This window comes from Oncorhynchus keta, chromosome 6 (assembly GCF_023373465.1).
Source record: "Oncorhynchus keta strain PuntledgeMale-10-30-2019 chromosome 6, Oket_V2, whole genome shotgun sequence".
Classification (NCBI taxonomy): domain Eukaryota; kingdom Metazoa; phylum Chordata; class Actinopteri; order Salmoniformes; family Salmonidae; genus Oncorhynchus; species Oncorhynchus keta.
The window spans coordinates 2,963,064-2,980,563 of record NC_068426.1 but is presented as its reverse complement, the minus strand read 5'-3'; the positions used below and the strand labels follow the sequence as shown (position 1 = coordinate 2,980,563).

General features: G+C 45.8%; 1 protein-coding gene across 1 annotated transcript in view; it reads left to right on the top strand.

Annotated features, from left to right (window-relative positions):
* grik1a (glutamate receptor, ionotropic, kainate 1a) overlaps positions 1–17,500 on the top strand; it is a 157,111-nt gene that overhangs the window by 60,973 nt on the left and 78,638 nt on the right. Inside the window, exons 9-10 of the mRNA XM_052520212.1 lie at positions 14,507–14,614; positions 15,286–15,330. Coding sequence (XP_052376172.1) covers positions 14,507–14,614; positions 15,286–15,330 — 153 coding nt within the window. The remainder of the gene's footprint in view (positions 1–14,506; positions 14,615–15,285; positions 15,331–17,500) is intronic.

The window sequence follows — 17,500 nt, the reverse complement described above, 5'->3', positions numbered from 1 at the left end:
TAGAGGAGGCAGGTAGCCTAGTGGTTAGAATGTAGAGGCGGCAGGGTAGCCTAGTGGTTAGAATGTAGAGGCGGCAGGGTAGCCTAGTGGTTAGAATGTAGAGGCGGCAGGGTAGCCTAGTGGTTAGAATGTAGAGGCGGTAGAGTAGCCTAGTGGTTAGAGTGGAGAGGCGGCAGGGTAGCCTAGTGGTTAGAATGTAGAGGCGGCAGGGTAGCCTAGTGGTTAGAATGTAGGGGCGGCAGGGTAGCCTAGTGGTTAGAATGTAGAGGCGGCAGGGTAGCCTAGTGGTTAGAATGTAGGGGCGGCAGTGTAGCCTAGTGGTTAGAATGTAGAGGCGGTAGAGTAGCCTAGTGGTTAGAATGTAGAGGCGCTAGAGTAGCCTAGTGGTTAGAGCATCGGACTAGTAACCGAAAGGTTGCAAGTTCAAGTCCCTGAGTTGACAAGGTACAAACTCTGCCATTCTGCCCCTGAACAGGCAGTTAACCCACTGTTCCTAGGCTGTCATTGAAAATAAGAATTTGTTCTTAACTGACTTACCTAGTAAAATTAAAAATAAAATAAATTAATTTCCTGATAACATTGAGGCAGACCACACACAGAAAGTAGACCGACGTGGTCTGTTGCATGAAAATGTAGGAAAATGCCCGATTTCTGATTGTCATAACTCGCCACGTCCATCACTAATAAGCTGAGCTTCTCAGTGATTTTTTTTCACCAGGCTTCATAGTGAAAGAGCAAAATATCATGATCTGAAGGTTCCGCATATCCAGCGAAGACGTTGTGAAAACAAAACAGCTGTATGACCTCACTGGCGCGGGAAACTCTTGAGGCCCTGCGATAGGCTAATTAATGTTGCATGTTCTCTAGTGACAGCTTCGGGGCAGACCCAGTTGATGATTTGATACAATGTTGCACTTCACTAGCAATAGCTCAAGTCAAGACCAATGGAAAGGGAGGCAGACAAGGCGGAGAGTAGAGCGAGAGATGAACGTGAACTGTTTTCTACTTCTAAGGATGCCGACATTGTTTAAATGTTTTAACATTTAAATGTTCACACCCTAGTAAATACACTGCTATGAAAAATGTAGATGTTCTTCATGTGGTATTCTAACTACGACGAGCTCAAACTCGAGACTTCCTTAACATTAGAAATCGCCCACCAGCTGTTGTTAACTTCTTATGGGCAGGTGGGACGGTAGCTTCCCACCTGCTAATAGTGCGCAGGGAATGAGAATGAGAGCTGCTATGGGAATGGAATGAGAGCTGTCTGTCGCTATGGGAATGGAATGAGAGCTGTCTGTCGCTATGGGAATGGAATGAGAGCTGTCTGTCGCTATGGGAATGGAATGAGAGCTGCTATGGGAATGAGAGCTGCTATGGGAATGGAATGAGAGCTGTCTGTCGCTATGGGAATGGAATGAGAGCTGTCTGTCGCTATGGGAATGGAATGAGAGCTGCTATGGGAATGAGAGCTACTATGGGAATGGAATGAGAGCTGTCTGGCGCTATGGGAATGGGAATGAGAGCTGCTATGGGAATGGGAATGAGGGCTGCTATGGGAATGGAATGAGAGCTGTATGTCTCTATGGGAATGGAATGAGAGCTGTCTGCCGCTATGGGAATGGAATGAGAGCTGTCTGTCGCTTTGGGAATGGAATGAGAGCTCTGTCTGTCTCTATGGGAATGGAATGAGAGCTGCTATGGGAATGGAATGAGAGCTGTCTGTCGCTATGGGAATGGAATGAGAGCTGTCTGTCGCTATGGGAATGGAATGAGAGCTGCTATGGGAATGAGAGTTGCTATGGGAATGGAATGAGAGCTGTCTGTCGCTATGGGAATGGGAATGAGAGCTGCTATGGGAATGGGAATGAGAGCTGCTATGGGAATGGAATGAGATCTGTCTGTCGCTATGGGAATGGAATGAGAGCTGTCTGTCGCTATGGGAATGGAATGAGAGCTCTGTCTGTCTCTATGGGAATGGAATGAGAGCTGTCTGTCGTATGGGAATGGAATGAGAGCTCTGTCTGTCTCTATGGGAATGGAATGAGAGCTGCTATGGGAATGGAATGAGAGCTGTCTGTCGCTATGGGAATGGAATGAGAGCTGTCTGTCGCTATGGGAATGGAATGAGAGCTGCTATGGGAATGGAATGAGAGCTGTCTGTCGCTATGGGAATGGAATGAGAGCTGTCTGTCGCTATGGGAATGGAATGAGAGCTCTGTCTGTCTCTATGGGAATGGAATGAGAGCTGCTATGGGAATGGAATGAGAGCTGTCTGTCGCTATGGGAATGGAATGAGAGCTGTCTGTCGCTATGGGAATGGAATGAGAGCTCTGTCTGTCTCTATGGGAATGGAATGAGAGCTGTCTGTCGCTATGGGAATGGAATGAGAGCTCTTTCTGTCGCTATGGGAATGGAATGAGAGCTCTGTCTGTCTCTATGGGAATGGAATGAGAGCTGTCTGTCGCTATGGGAATGGAATGAGAGCTCTGTCTGTCGCTATGGGAATGGAATGAGAGCTCTGTCTGTCGCTATGGGAATGGAATGAGAGCTGTCTGTTGCTATGGGAATGGAATGAGAGCTCTGTCTGTCGCTATGGGAATGGAATGAGAGCTCTGTCTGTCGCGATGGGAATGGAATGAGAGCTGTCTGTCGCTATGGGAATGGAATGAGAGCTCTGTCTGTCGCTATGGGAATGGAATGAGAGCTTTGTCTGTCGCTATGGGAATGGAATGAGAGCTCTGTCTGTCGCTATGGGAATGGAATGAGAGCTCTGTCTGTCGCTATGGTAATGGAATGAGAGCTCTGTCTGTCGCTATGGTAATGGAATGAGAGCTCTGTCTGTCGCTATGGATAGTAAACAGTCATGGTCAAAACATGTTTGTCCATAATAAAGAGCTGCTCTGCCTTCTTAACAACACTATCAACAAGGCAGGTCCTACAGGCCCTAGTTTCTACCTTCTTAACAACACTATCAACAAGGCAGGTCCTACAGGCTCTAGTTTCTACCTTCTTAACAACACTATCAACAAGGCAGGTCCTACAGGCCCTAGTTTCTACCTTCTTAACAACACTATCAACAAGGCAGGTCCTACAGGCTCTAGTTTCTACCTTCTTAACAACACTATCAACAAGGCAGGTCCTACAGGCCCTAGTTTCTACCTTCTTAACAACACTATCAACAAGGCAGGACCTACAGGCTCTAGTTTCTACCTTCTTAACAACACTATCAACAAGGCAGGTCCTACAGGCTCTAGTTTCTACCTTCTTAACAACACTATCAACAAGGCAGGTCCTACAGGCCCTAGTTTCTACCTTCTTAACAACACTATCAACAAGGCAGGTCCTACAGGCTCTAGTTTCTACCTTCTTAACAACACTATCAACAAGGCAGGTCCTACAGGCCCTAGTTTCTACCTTCTTAACAACACTATCAACAAGGCAGGTCCTACAGGCTCTAGTTTCTACCTTCTTAACAACACTATCAACAAGGCAGGTCCTACAGGCCCTAGTTTCTACCTTCTTAACAACACTATCAACAAGGCAGGTCCTACAGGCTCTAGTTTCTACCTTCTTAACAACACTATCAACAAGGCAGGTCCTACAGGCCCTAGTTTCTACCTTCTTAACAACACTATCAACAAGGCAGGTCCTACAGGCTCTAGTTTCTACCTTCTTAACAACACTATCAACAAGGTAGGTCCTACAGGCTCTAGTTTCTACCTTCTTAACAACACTATCAACAAGGCAGATCCTACAGGCTCTAGTTTCTACCTTCTTAACAACACTATCAACAAGGTAGGTCCTACAGGCTCTAGTTTCTACCTTCTTAACAACACTATCAACAAGGCAGGTCCTACAGGCTCTAGTTTCTACCTTCTTAACAACACTATCAACAAGGCAGGTCCTACAGGCCCTAGTTTCTACCTTCTTAACAACACTATCAACAAGGCAGGTCCTACAGGCCCTAGTTTCTACCTTCTTAACAACACTATCAACAAGGCAGGTCCTACAGGCCCTAGTTTCTACCTTCTTAATAACACTATCAACAAGGCAGGTCCTACAGGCCCTAGTTTCTACCTTCTTAACAACACTATCAACAAGGCAGGTCCTACAGGCCCTAGTTTCTACCTTCTTAACAACACTATCAACAAGGCAGGTCCTACAGGCTCTAGTTTTGTCGCACCTGGACTACTGTTCAGTCGTGTGGTCAGGTGCCATAAAGAGGCATTTACGAAAATGACAATTGGCTCAGATCAGGGCAGCACAGCTTAAATGTACATGCGGAGCTACTATTAATGACATGCATGTCAATCTCTCATGGCTCAAAGTGGAGGAGAGATTGACTTCATCACTACTTGTATTTGTAAGAAGTGTTGACATGCTGAATAAACCGAGCTGTCTGTTTAAACTACTAGCTCAACTCTCAGACACCCATGACGACCCCACAAGACATGCCACCAGAGGTCTCTTCACAGTCCCCAAGTCCAGAACAGACTATGGGAGGTGCACAGTACTACATAAAGCCATGACTACATGGAAATCTATTCCACAGTCCTACATAGAGCCATGACTACATGGAACTCTATTCCACAGTACTACATAGAGACATGACTACATGGAACTCTATTCCACAGTACTACATAGACCCATGACTACATGGAACTCTATTCCACAGTACTACATAGAGCCATGACTACATGGAACTCTATTCCACAGTACTACATAGAGCCATGACTACATGGAACTCTATTCCACAGTACTACAGAGAGCCATGACTACATGGAACTCTATTCCACAGTACTACATAGAGACATGACTACATGGAACTCTATTCCACAGTACTACATAGAGCCATGACTACATGGAACTCTATTCCACAGTACTACATAGAGACATGACTACATGGAACTCTATTCCACAGTACTACATAGAGCCATGACTACATGGAACTCTATTCCACAGTACTACATAGAGACATGACTACATGGAACTCTATTCCACAGTACTACATAGAGCCATGACTTCATGGAACTCTATTCCACAGTACTACATAGAGCCATGACTACATGGAACTCTATTCCACAGTACTACATAGAGCCATGTCTACATGGAACTCTATTCCACAGTACTACATAGAGCCATAACTACATGGAACTCTATTCCACAGTACTACATAGAGCCATGACTACATGGAACTCTATTCCACAGTACTACATAGAGACATGACTACATGGAACTCTATTCCACAGTACTACATAGAGCCCTGACTACATGGAACTCTATTCCACAGTACTACATAGAGCCATGACTACATGGAACTCTATTCCACAGTACTACATAGAGCCATGACTACATGGAACTCTATTCCACAGTACTACATAGAGACATGACTACATGGAACTCTATTCCACAGTACTACATAGAGACATGACTACATGGAACTCTAACTGATGCAGCAGTAGAATCAGATGAAAAAATATATATAAAATACACCTTCTGGAAGCAGGGACTGTGAAGAGACACACACTCTATGCACACGTACACATAGATGTTGTATTGTAGATAGATATAGTGGAGGAGTGGTCTGAGGGAACACACTAAATGTGTGGAACTAATGGGGATCCATAATAAACCCGAGGAAGAGTAGCTGCTGCCTTGGCAGGAACTAATGGGAATCCATAATAAACCCCAGGAAGAGTAGCTGCTGCCTTGGCAGGAACTAATGGGAATCCATAATAAACCCCAGGAAGAGTAGCTGCTGCCTTGGCAGGAACTAATGGGGATCCATAATAAACCCCAAGAAGAGTAGCTGCTGCCTTGGCAGGAACTAATGGGGATCCATAATAAACCCCAGGAAGAGTAGCTGCTGCCTTGGCAGGAACTAATGGGAATCCATAATAAACCCCAGGAAGAGTAGCTGCTGCCTTAGCAGGAACTAATGGGGATCCATAATAAACCCCAGGAAGAGTAGCTGCTGCCTTGGCAGGAACTAATGGGAATCCATAATAAACCCCAGGAAGAGTAGCTGCATAAACTATGGGCAATGAACACAATTGCATTTTATCGATGGCAATTTGAATGCATAGAGATACTGTGACAAGATCCTGAGGCCCACCACCACCTCATGTTTCAGCATGATAATACTCGGCCCCATGTCGCAGGATCTGTACACATTTTCTGGAAGCTGAAAATGTCCCAGTTCTTCCATGGCCTGCATACTCACTAGACATGTCAACCATTCTGCATGTTTGGGATGCTCTGGATCGACGTGTACGACAGCATGTCCCAGTTCTTCCATGGCCTGCATACTCACTAGACATGTCAACCATTCTGCATGTTTGGGATGCTCTGGATCGACGTGTACGACAGCATGTCCCAGTTCTTCCATGGCCTGCATACTCACTAGACATGTCAACCATTCTGCATGTTTGGGATGCTCTGGATCGAGGTGTACGACAGCATGTCCCAGTTCTTCCATGGCCTGCATACTCACTAGACATGTCAACCATTCTGCATGTTTGGGATGCTCTGGAATAAATAGGTAAGACAGCATGTCCCAGTTCTTCCATGGCCTGCATACTCACTAGACATGTCAACCATTCTGCATGTTTGGGATGCTCTGGATCGCAGGTGTACGACAGCATGTCCCAGTTCTTCCATGGCCTGCATACTTTGACATGTCAACCATTCTGCATGTTCCCGGATGCTCTGGATCGAGGTGTACGACAGCATGTCCCAGTTCTTCCATGGCCTGCATACTCACTAGACATGTCAACCATTCTGCATGTTTGGGATGCTCTGGATCGAGGTGTACGACAGCATGTCCCAGTTCTTCCATGGCCTGCATACTCACTAGACATGTCAACCATTCTGCATGTTTGGGATGCTCTGGATCGAGGTGTACGACAGCATGTCCCAGTTCTTCCATGGCCTGCATACTCACTAGACATGTCAACCATTCTGCATGTTTGGGATGCTCTGGATCGAGGTGTACGACAGCGTGTTCCAGTTCCCGCCAAAATATCCAGCAACTTTGCACAGCCATTGAAGAGGAGCGGGACAACATTCCACCGGCCACAATCAGTAGCCTGATCAACTCTATGTGAAGGAGATGTGTCACACTGCATGAGGCAAATGGTGGTCACACCATTTGTGTGTGTGTGTGTGTGTGTGTGTGTGTGTGTGTGTGTGTGTGTGTGTGTGTGTGTGTGTGTGTGTGTGTGTGTGTGTGTGTGTGTGTGTGTGTGTGTGTGTGTGTGTCATTGTATAAAGTGTTCCACCTCTTATTATATTTTGTAATAAATAATTTAAATGTTCTAGAATGCGATATATCTAGAATATGATCTATCTGAAAGCCACGCCCCCTAATAAATCACGCCTTCTGAAAAGAACCTAAGGATTAGATTAGATTAGATGCTTGGTTGACCCAGCATGATGGTTAAATAAACTGAACTGATGGTTAAATTAATCCCATGTTATACACGCAACCCAATTTGGTTCTGTCAAAAGAACTTAGCGTGTGTTCTGTCCAATATTTACCCAACAAATAACCCATATTGTATACAGTTAGCCCATTGGTGTGAATCAGGCTTAAGGTGTGTCATGAACATTCATAGAAGAATCATTCGTTACAACAGAGATACAAATCCTGTCCCTTCGTGAGCTTATTCAAAGATGAGAGTCCTGAATCCTGGCCTAAATATAAATCCTGTCCCTTCGTGAGTTTATTCAAAGATGAGAGTCCTGAATCCTGGCCTAAATATAAATCCTGTCCCTTCGTGAGTTTATTCAAAGATGAGAGTCCTGAATCCTGGCCTAAATATAAATCCTGTCCCTTCGTGAGTTTATTCAAAGATGAGAGTCCTGAATCCTGGCCTAAATATAAATCCTGTCCCTTCGTGAGTTTATTCAAAGATGAGAGTCCTGAATCCTGGCCTAAATACAAATCCTGTCCCTTCGTGAGCTTATTCAAAGATGAGAGTCCTGAATCCTGGCCTAAATATAAATCCTGTCCCTTCGTGCCTAAATATAAAGCTTATTCAAAGATGAGAGTCCTGAATCCTGGCCTAAATATAAATCCTGTCCCTTCGTGAGTTTATTCAAAGATGAGAGTCCTGAATCCTGGCCTAAATATAAATCCTGTCCCTTCGTGAGTTTATTCAAAGATGAGAGTCCTGAATCCTGGCCTAAATACAAATCCTGTCCCTTCGTGAGCTTATTCAAAGATGAGAGTCCTGAATCCTGGCCTAAATATAAATCCTGTCCCTTCGTGAGCTTATTCAAAGATGAGAGTCCTGAATCCTGGCCTAAATACAAATCCTGTCCCTTTGTGAGCTTATTCAAAGATGAGAGTCCTGAATCCTGGCCTAAATATAAATCCTGTCCCTTCGTGAGCTTATTCAAAGATGAGAGTCCTGAATCCTGGCCTAAATATAAATCCTGTCCCTTCGTGAGCTTATTCAAAGATGAGAGTCCTGAATCCTGGCCTAAATATAAATCAGACAGCTCTCATTCCATTTATATAAATATACATTTCTATTTTGTGGAGCTGTCAAGCTTTTTCTTTTTGAGATGTTAATGTAAAAATACCACTTTTCAGAAACACCTCTAAAGGCTACGTTCTGAAGTGCCTTTATTCTACGTTTCTTCTCCCATCTCAACAGTTTACCATCTCAACCTCCCAAGAAATATGGATTTATGCGTTTAAAAAAAAAATATATATATATATATTCCCCGCCTGCCTGCATACTAACAGAAATGAGTCCTTTGATGCACGAGGAGCGCTCTGATCTTTTAAGTCTTAAATCCACTTGTGATGATTTGCCTGGAACGGAGAGCGCGGAGGAAAGAGTGGATAGTATGTGTCCAGACCTCCAAAGCCTCTCTTTTTTATTTATTTAATTTAAGTTACAGTGACGGCCTACCCCCAGCCAAACCCGGACGACACTGGGACAATTGTGCGCCGCCCTATGGGACTCACAATAAAGTCCGGTTGTGATACAGCCTGGAATCGAACCAGGGTCTGTAGTGCCATCTCTAGCACTGAAATGCAGTGCCTTAGACCGCTGTGCCACTCGGGAGCTCCTGTCTGTCTGTCTCTCTGTCTCTCTGTCTCTGTCTCTCTGTGTCTCTGTCTCTCTGTCTCTCTGTCTCTTGTCTGTCTCTCTGTGTCTCTTTCTCTCTGTGTCTCTGTCTCTCTGTGTCTCTGTCTCTCTGTGTCTCTGTCTCTCTGTGTCTCTGTCTCTCTGTCTGTCTCTCTGTGTCTCTGTCTCTCTGTCTCTCTGTCTCTCTGTCTCTCTGTCTCTCTGTGTCTCTTTGTCTCTGTCTCTCTGTCTCTCTGTGTCTCTGTCTCTCTGTGTCTCTGTCTCTGTGTCTCTGTCTCTGTCTCTCTGTGTCTGTGTCTGTCTGTATCTCTGTCTCTCTGTGTCTCTGTCTCTCTGTCTCTCTGTCTCTCTGTGTCTCTTTGTCTCTGTGTCTCTGTCTCTCTGTGTCTCTGTCTCTCTGTGTCTCTGTCTCTGTGTCTCTGTCTCTGTCTCTCTGTGTCTGTGTCTGTCTGTATCTCTGTCTCTCTGTGTCTCTGTCTCTCTGTCTCTCTGTCTCTCTCAAAAAATATCCCCTGGTCGTCCCTGGATACCCTCAGTATACAGAACCAGTCAAAACTCATTCAAGGGTTTTTCTTTATCTTTCCTACATTGTAGAATAAAAGTGAAGACATCAAAACTGTAAAATAGCACATATGGAATCATGTAGTAACACACACACTGACTCACTCACTGTGTGAATTAATGATATTTTTAATTACTTTCCCTGTCCTCCATACATACATCTGTAAGATCCAGTTCAATCGTTCAAATATCAAACACAGATTCAACTTCAAAGACCAGGGAGATTTTCCCTTCTTTTTTTTAAAAGCCTCACGAAGAAGGGCAGTGATTGGTTAACGATAACGAATCAGACATTGTATAGGTATCTTTTCAAGCAGCAGCTATGGAGTTTTAATGGCTGTGAGAAAACTGTTAGGTTTTCACCAGACATAATGGGACCAATGTCTTCCAAAAAAAAAGTTGACTCATTGGATGATTCATCAAGACTATTTGAAGAGGTGATTGTAGACTTTTTTGAAGAAAAAAATAAAAAAATAAAAAAACATTTTTACAGTAAGAACCTCATACCAACGGTGGTGGTTTGGAGATGCTTTGCTGCCTCAGGACCTGGATGACTTGTCTTAATAGAAGGAACCATGAATTGTGCTCTGTATCAGAGTTCTACAGGAGGATGTCAGGCCATCTGTCTGTGAGCTGAAGCTGAGAAGGTGGGTCGTGCAGCAAGACAACGATCCAAAACACACAATCGAGTCGACATGAAGGTCTGATTTCATTACTACTGAAACAGGACCCGGGTGGTATTATGCTCACTTCAATGCAAGCAACAATGAAGCATGCATGAGAGCACCAGCTGTTCCAGACGACTATGCAGTGGAGGGCCGTCAGGGCCAGCAAGGCCTTCTCTGCTGGCCTAAACGTCATCAGAATATAATTTAAAAATATATTTTCCCACAAATATGTATTAAATGATTCCCCAGAGTAAGAGTTACACTCTTCATTTCATAGCTTTCCTCTTGGTTGCACTGCTTCCAGCCCCAGGTTGAGATTTGGAGGGCTGGTCTTTATGTTAGATCTTTTATCCAATCATATTCAGCCATCATGAGTTGCCAGGGGTCTAAAATCTGCCCTCAGGCCTTCAGAATCAACAGTGCGCTTGTAGCTTGAAGTGAATGGAAATGAAAATTTAGTGTCAACCAATCAGCTTTAGAGTTGGCTATTGTACGCCTGCTGGCTGGCTCCAGTGTTACACAGGAGCCAGCTAGCAGGCGTAGTGCGTGCACGTCTTTTGATTGGATTACCAATATTGAGAGGCAGGTCTATGCAGAACTTCAGGAAACTGAATTTGATAAACAAATTAATTCGCTAAGTTTTAATTCCTAAGCTGTTTTTTCAACTCACAATGGCGGAAGGAGGAGAAGATATCGATTTGGTCGAGGATATAATTTAACGCCGACGCTACAAAGCCTGTCACATGTGGGAACCGTTCACCTCTTTCAAGGTTCCAACTACGAGCGCTATCAATGGCTCCGAGAAGCACTGCAAACTGTACTGCTGGGATGCATATTATTTGCAAGTGATGGATTTGGTGTTTGGAGCCACACTGGCTTTGCAAAGTTGAGTTGTCTAACCAAGGAAGTAACGAGACACCAAAGTACGGCTGGGCACTTACAAGCAATGGTGCTTTTGAAAACTTTTGGGGACACCCGAGTGGATCTACAGCTCAACGAACAAGCGCAGGGCATCGGAGCCGCACAATGAAAAGGTGAAGAAAAATAGGGAAATATTTAAAAGACTCGGGTGACGCCTGGTTATACTGCGTTTCTGTCTAAATGTATAGTGTCTAGAGCCATGGCATCATAATGATGGTAATAAGAGGTGGATTCATTTGGGTGGGACTGTGTAGGACCTCACTGAAGGCCCAGGCCTCAGGCCCACGGCACGCCACTGTGATCAACGCTCTCCGATGTGACCATTATAAACATTCAGAGGCCAGACGGATTCAGACGGGGCCAGACAGATTCAGACGGGGCCAGACGGATTCAGACGGGGCCAGACAGATTCAGACGGGGCCAGACAGATTCAGACGGGGCCAGACGGATTCAGACGGGGCCAGACAGATTCAGACAGGGCCAGACGGATTCAGACGGGGCCAGACGGATTCAGACGGGGCCAGACGGATTCAGACGGGGCCAGACGGATTCAGACGGGGCCAGACGGATTCAGACGGGCCAGACAGATTCAGACGGGGCCAGACAGATTCAGACGGATTCAGATGGGGCCAGACGGATTACCAGGACTTGTACTCAAAGCATGTGTGCTGACCAACTGGCAAGTGTCTTCACTGACATTTTCAACCTCTCCCTGGCAGTCTGTAATACCAACATGTTTTAAACAGACCACCATAGTATCATCCCTGTGCCAAAGAATGGGAAGGTAACCTGCCTAAATGACTACAGACCCGTAGCGTCAGCAGTCATGAAGTGCTTTGAAAGGCTGGTAATGGCTCACATCAACACCATCATCCCAGAAACACACTTCACTTTGCATACCGCACAAACAGATCCACAGATGATGCAATCTCTATCACACTCCACACTGCCCTTTCACACCTGGACAAAAGGAACACCTACGTGAGAATGCTGTTCATTGACTACCGCTCAGCATTCAACACCATAGTTCCCACAAAGCTCATCACTAAGCTAAGGACCCTGGGACTAAACACCTCCCTCTGCAACTGGATCCTGGACTTCCTGACGGGCCGACCCCCAGGTGGTACACGTCTGCCACACTGATCCTCAATACAGGGACCCCTCAGGGTTACATGCTCAGTCCCCTCCTGTACTCCCTGCTCACCCATGACTGGGTGCCCAAGCACGACTCCAACACCATCATTAAGTTTGCCGACGACACAACAGTGGTAGGGCCTGATCACCGACAACGACGAGACAGCCTATAGGGAGGAGGACAGAGACCTGGCAGTGTGGTACCAGGACAACAACCCCTCTCTCAATGTGAATAAGGAAAAGGAGCTGATCGTGGACTACAGGAAAAGGAGGGCCCAACAGGCCCCCATTAACATGGATGGGTTTGTAGTGGAGCGGGTCCAGAGTTTCAAGTTCCTTGGTGTCCACATCACCAACAAACTATCATGGTCCAAACACACCAAGACAGTCGTGAAGAGGGCACAACAACCCACACACCCTCCCCTTAGGAGACTGAAAGATTTGGCCTCCACATTGACTCTGTACCGGTACCCCCTGTATATAGCCTCCACAGTAACACCCTGTATATAGCCTCCACAGTAACACCCTGTATATAGCCTCCACATTGACTCTGTACCGTAATACCCTGTATATAGCCTCCACATTGACTCTGTACCGTAATACCCTGTATATAGCCTCCACATTGACTCTGTACCGTAATACCCTGTATATAGCCCCCACATTGACTCTGTACCGTAATACCCTGTATAGAGCCTCCACATTGACTCTGTACCATAATACCCTGTATATAGCCTCCACATTGACTCTGTACCGTAATACCCTGTATATAGCCTCCACATTGACTCTGTACCGTAATACCCTATATATAGCCTCCACATTGACTCTGTACCGTAATACCTTGTATATAGCCTTGTTATTGTTACGTACATTTCTTGTTTAAAAAATATATTTTCTTAACTCTATTTCAACTCCACTGCAATGTTGGTTAAGGGCTTGTCAGTAAGCATTTCACGGTAAGGTCTACATCTGTTGTCATCGGCACATGTGACTAATAAAGTTTGATTTGATTTAGATTTAATTTACCATCACAGCCACCTAATCATCACTTCCAATTGGCTCACCCCCCTCTCCTCTATAACTATTTCACAGGTCATTACTGTAAATGAGAATGTGTTCTCAGTCAACTTACCTGCTAAAAGTTTAAATAAAATACAGGGAGAAAGTTGGCTTTCAAAGCTTCAATTAGATGCACAGAAGGATGACAGTGTTCTCTCTTTTCTCTCAACCCCCCCCTATCTCTCGCTCTTTCTCCCCTATCTCTGTCCCTCTCTCTCTCCACCTCTATCGCTCTCTCTCATCCCGCTCTCTCTCATCCCTCTCTCTCTCATCCCTCTCTCATCCCTCTCTCTCTCCCACCTCTATCCCTCTTTCTCTCATCCCTCTCTCATCCCTCTCTCTCCACCTCTATCGCTCTCTCTCATCCCCCTCTCTCTCATCCCTCTCTCATACCTCTCTCTCTCATCCCTCTCTCATCCCTCTCTCTCTCATCCCTCTCTCTCTCATCCCTCCCTCTCTCATCCCTCTCTCTCTCTCATCCCGCTCTCTCTCATCCCGCTCTCTCATCCCTATCTCTCTCATCCCGCTCTCTCTCATCCCTCTCTCTCTCATCCCTCTCTCTCATCCCGCTCTCTCTCATCCCTCTCTCATCCCTCTCTCTCTCCACCTCTATCGCTCTCTTTCATCCCGCTCTCTCTCATCCCTCTCTCTCTCATCCCTCTCTCTCTCATCCCTCTCTCTCTCCACCTCTATCGCTCTCTCTCATCCCGCTCTCTCTCATACCTCTCTCTCTCATCCCTCTCTCATCCCTCTCTCTCATCTCTCTCTCTCATCCCCCTCTCTCTCATCCCTCTCTCTCTCATCCCTCTCATCCCTCTCTCTCTCATCCCTCTCTCTCATCCCTCTCTCATCCCTCTCTCATCCCTCTCTCTCTCATCCCTCTCTCTCTCATCCCCCTATCTCTGTCCCTCTCTCTCTCTCCACCTCTATCGCTCTCTCTCATCCCGCTCTCTCTCATCCCTCTCTCTCTCATCCCTCTCTCATCCCTCTCTCTCTCATCCCCCTCTCTCTCATCCCTCTCTCTCTCATCCCTCTCTCATCCCTCTCTCTCCTCCGCAGGCCCAGTGGGATGGTCTGACAGGTCATATAGTCCTCAATAAGACAGATGGGCTGAGGAGAGACTTCGACTTGGACATCATCAGTCTGAAGGAAGATGGCACGGCCAGGGTGAGTACAGACCGCGGGGGTTGTTTGGTCGGTGGGTGGGTGGGTGGGGGCGTGCCCTGCCAATAACAACCAGGCTTTCCTTCTCCAGAGCTTGACCGTTCCATAGAGAGTAATTCTTGAGATGTGTGTGTGTGTGTGTGGTGGGATGTGTGTGTGTGTGTGGTGGGATGTGTGTGTGTGTGTGGTGGGATGTGTGTGTGTGTGTGCCTCTGTTACACAACCATTGGTTTGAGTAATTCAGGTTATTTCCTCATCAATGACCATCATGTACGCGCATTGATGGAGGCAGCAGCTGCTCCCCAGTGTACAGAGGAGCACCATGGAGAGGATGTTTCTACTGGTTAACTTCCTGTTTTCTCCTCTCTGTCTCTCTTCTCATAAAAGGGCTGTGTTGAAGGATCCAGTGTACAGAGGAGCACCATGGAGAGGATATTTCTACTGGTTAACTTCCTGTTTTCTCCTCTCTTCTCATAAAAGGGCTGTGTTGAAGGATCCAGTGTACAGAGGAGCACCATGGAGAGGATGTTTCTACTGGTTAACTTCCTGTTTTCTCCTCTCTTCTCATAAAAGGGCTTTGTTGAAGGATCCAGTGTACAGAGGAGCGCCATGGAGAGGATGTTTCTACTGGTTAACTTCCTGTTTTCTCCTCTCTACCTCTCTTCTCATAAAAGGGCTTTGTTGAAGGATCCAGTCGTCTCACTAAAAGGTGGAGCAAGGTTTGTATTTCTACAAGTACGTAACCTTGTGATGTGCCTCCTCTTTACTCTACCGATGAACAGTTCCTGACCTTTACCCCCACTCCCTCCTAACAGTCCTTTATGTTTCCTAGTTATTCTGAAACTACCCTTGGAATACCCTCTTATCACAACTTCGATGTGTCGATGTTGACCTACAAGTACTTTGGTCCTATTTCGCTCTCTCCACCCCATCTCTCTCTCTCTCTCTCTCTCTCTCTCTCTCTCTCTCTCTCTCTCTCTCTCTCTGAAGGATCTCTCTCTCTCTCTCTCTCTCTCTCTCTCTCTCTCTCTCTCTCTCTCTCCCCATCTCTCTCCCCCCCATCTCTCTCTCTCTCTCTCTCTCTCTACCATCTCCCCCCATCTCTCTCCCCCCCCATCTCTCTCTCTCCACCCCATCTCTCTCTCTCTCTCTCTCTCTCTCTCTCTCTCTCTCTCTCTCTCTCTCTCTCTCTCTCTCTCTCTCTCTCTCTCTCTCTCTCTCTCTCTCTCTCTCTCTCTCTCTCTCTCTCTCTCTCTCTCTCCCCCCATCTCTCTCTCTACCATCTCTCTCTCTCTCCCCCATCTCTCTCTCTCCCCCCCATCTCTCTCTCTCCACCCCATCTCTCTCTCTCTCTCTCTCTCTCTACCATCTCTCTCTCTCTCTTTCCCCCCCATCTCTCTCTCTCTACCATCTCTCTCTCCTCCCCATCCAATAGGATATTAGTAATTGGATAATCTACGTGGTTCTATTTGAGTCCCCAATGGCACCCTATTCCCTATGACCCCTTGTCTAAAGTAGTGCACTACAGTGCCTTGCGAAAGTATTCGGCCCCCTTGAACTTTGCGACCTTTTGCCACATTTCAGGCTTCAAACATAAAGATATAAAACTGTATTTTTTTGTGAATAATCAACAACAAGTGGGACACAATCATGAAGTGGAACGACATTTATTGGATATTTCAAACTTTTTTAACAAATCAAAAACTGAAAAATTGGGCGTGCAAAATTATTCAGCCCCCTTAAGTTAATACTTTGTAGCGCCACCTTTTGCTGCGATTACAGCTGTAAGTCGCTTGGGGTATGTCTCTATCAGTTTTGCACATCGAGAGGCTGAAATTTTTTCCCATTCCTCCTTGCAAAACAGCTCGAGCTCAGTGAGGTTGGATGGAGAGCATTTGTGAACAGCAGTTTTCAGTTCTTTCCACAGATTCTCGATTGGATTCAGGTCTGGACTTTGACTTGGCCATTCTAACACCTGGATATGTTTATTTTTGAACCATTCCATTGTAGATTTTGCTTTACGTTTTGGATCATTGTCTTGTTGGAAGACAAATCTCCATCCCAGTCTCAGGTCTTTTGCAGACTCCATCAGGTTTTCTTCCAGAATGGTCCTGTATTTGGCTCCATCCATCTTCCCATCAATTTTAATCTCCCCTGTCCCTGCTGAAGAAAAGCAGGCCCAAACCATGATGCTGCCACCACCATGTTTGACAGTGGGATGGTGTGTTCAGGGTGATGAGCTGTGTTGCATAATGTTTTGCATTGTTGCCAAAAAGTTCAATTTTGGTTTCATCTGACCAGAGCACCTTCTTCCACATGTTTGGTGTGTCTCCCAGGTGGCTTGTGGCAAACTTTAAACAACACTTTTTATGGATATCTTTAAGAAATTGCTTTCTTCTTGCCACTCTTCCATAAAGGCCAGATTTGTGCAATATACGACTGATTGTTGTCCTATGGACAGAGTCTCCCACCTCAGCTGTAGATCTCTGCAGTTCATCCAGAGTGATCATGGGCCTCTTGGCTGCATCTCTGATCAGTCTTCTCCTTGTATGAGCTGAAAGTTTAGAGGGATGGCCAGGTCTTGGTAGATTTGCAGTGGTCTGATACTCCTTCCATTTCGATATTATCGCTTGCACAGTGCTCTTTGGGATGTTTAAAGCTTGGGAAATCTTTTTGTATCCAAATCCGGCTTTAAACTTCTTCACAACAGTATCTCGGACCTGCCTGGTGTGTTCCTTGTTCTTCATGATGCTCTCTGCGCTTTTAACGAACCTCTGAGACTATCACAGTGCAGGTGCATTTATACGGAGACTTGATTACACACAGGTGGATTGTATTTATCATCATTAGTCATTTAGGTCAACATTGGATCATTCAGAGATCCTCACT